Below are 2,359 nucleotides of genomic sequence, written 5' to 3' on the forward strand. Positions count from 1 at the left end.
AAAAATTAATAGTTATGTAAACAGGATCATCATAAAGTACTGTTGATATGACCAGCTTAAGACTAAATAACCTGTGCTGAACAGTGACCACAAGTGGCAACAACATACGCAAATGTCACTCTGAGTTTAGCTCTTTTATTTCTGCCATAAAACCACTGATGATTATGACAATGATTATTTGTGACATGAAACAACATTATGTAACTGTAGCACATTGTTTAGAGTCATAATGTCAGTAAGCTCATTCACTAACTAGCTATCATTAGCCACCATAAGCTACCAGTCATAACAGACAACATAAGTGAGGCTGTAGCGGCCAAAACCCCTGAGTGTACTGAGAACTGTGTCTGTCTGCACCGTAAAACATATCCTAATAAAATAAGGAAAGTTAATTTAACTTAATCCTCCAAAAAATGTGGAATCACTCAATCCTATGAATTAAACCTAATTAAAAAACCATTAGTTGAAGTAATAACTGCAGTATTTTAAGTATTGATGATACAATTCTAGTTTGTTTTATTGACTTAGTTGAACTAATATCTTATCTTATGTAAGTGCCACTGTGCGATAATGCTTCAGATTTTTCTATGTATGTTTATAAATCATTGTATGCCCAAGTATACAACAAATCTTAATGATCCCCCGAAGTGTAGAGATTTGATGTCAGTCACATAAAAAACAAGTAGGCTAGCAGCGTCAGCATCAATTAGATTAGATGATCCACAGTAAATCAATTATATTATTAAACACTTTGATAATTAACTGTAAATTGTTCTTATCGTATGTCAGCAGTTTGGACAGGCAATAATTAATAAATAATAATTTGCTGTAGTGGAAGAAAACATTTGTATTAAGACCCCTTCAACTGCTTAAAAGTAATGCCAGTAATAATAGTCCAACAGTATCAATATTTCCATATAATCCTCCTTAGAGGGCCACTTTTCTTGCTTTACAGTGTAAACACTTTAAGTACATTAAGCTGTTAATGCTTGTGTACTTTAACGTACAGAAAAAGGCAGTATTTTTACGCTGTGGTATTGCTAATTTTACTTCAGCAAAGAGTTCTCTTTCCACCACTATAAAACCACATTATTCCCTTTTATTGTACTAATTTCATTGTAGCCTACTACAGATTCACTAACTTGACATCCCAACAATCGTGTGCATAATTTAGTTGCAAAATAAACATGTGCATTACGTTCAGAAAACATGGCACAGATTCCACCAATGTAAATTCCGATTTTGGCTGCGTAGCATTTGTTCCGCTGCAAATTCGCATGCTGCCCCTCAGCTTCCCTCTCTGAATGGACACAGCAGAATAGTTTTCATAAGCTGTCTCCTGTCTACATGTCTACATATCTACAGCCTTTTTCATGATGCACCAGTCATACCTTGTGTGGTTGGCGCAGCTGTTTAACGGGGAAGAGGCCAATAATGGGACTGGCCGAGAGGATAATGATTAATCGCCTCATACTGTGATTTATATTCCACTTCAGCCATCCTCTTTGTGCATGCTGTGCTGCGCCTATATGAATGCAAATAGCAGCTGCACTCCGATATGCCCTCACTGACCTGTGTGCTGCTCTTTGTGATGGTTGGAATAGAGCCCTAAGATTTGTATTAAAGGTAGACTCAGGAATGGGTGTTTAGTCAATATTTTGAGACAAATACGGTGTGTGTGTGTGTTTTTTTTAGGGGAAGTGTGGAGATCCAGGGGTCACGGGCCCTTTTGGTCCACCAGGCCAGAAGGTGAGTGGAGCTGCAGATTATTGACCAGATCACATTGTTTTAATTTAACCTCTCTCTTTACTACTTTCCAGGATCTTCCTTTCCTCTGTCTCTTTCTTCTGCCTTATTCCTCTTTTCCGTAATGGCTATTTTATGTAATCTTAAATAATAATTACAGGCATTTATTTCAGACCTAGTTTTGCCAGGTGATTTTTTCTTGACCAAAGAGTCAGTTTTCAGAGTTAGAGTGTGGACAAACAGTATTTTCCCTAACTTATAAACAAGAAGCTAGGTGATTCTGTCTAAAGGAAAAGAATACATATATCAGCACCCCCTAAGCTTACTTATTAGCACATATCTCACAGGCCTGGGCAATAAAACAATAGTAATATGTACCGGCAATAGGTGCTTCATTAACAGCAGTAAGAAAAGTAATAAATAGAATATTGATAGGGAATTAAATCCAAACCGCTATGAATTTACATAAGGAATACACCCTTGCTCATGACCCGGCTGTCATATCCCTCAATAACGGAGCGTGCTATTAGTGAATCATTCTTTGGAGTACCAGCATGTCGTCAGTCATGACCTACATCTGTGAAATCTCAAGAAATGATCCACAGGCAGTCCA

At 37.2% G+C, this 2,359-nt stretch overlaps 1 protein-coding gene across 1 annotated transcript in view; it reads left to right on the plus strand.

Annotated features, from left to right (window-relative positions):
• si:dkey-225n22.4 (collagen alpha-1(XXI) chain) overlaps nucleotides 1–2,359 on the plus strand; it is a 67,361-nt gene that overhangs the window by 38,463 nt on the left and 26,539 nt on the right. Inside the window, exon 22 of the mRNA XM_035654270.1 lies at nucleotides 1,696–1,749. Coding sequence (XP_035510163.1) covers nucleotides 1,696–1,749 — 54 coding nt within the window. The remainder of the gene's footprint in view (nucleotides 1–1,695; nucleotides 1,750–2,359) is intronic.

The sequence above is a fragment of the Morone saxatilis genome, unplaced genomic scaffold (assembly GCF_004916995.1).
Source record: "Morone saxatilis isolate NCDOM2014 unplaced genomic scaffold, NCSU_SB_2.0 Contig0, whole genome shotgun sequence".
Lineage (NCBI taxonomy): Eukaryota > Metazoa > Chordata > Actinopteri > Moronidae > Morone > Morone saxatilis.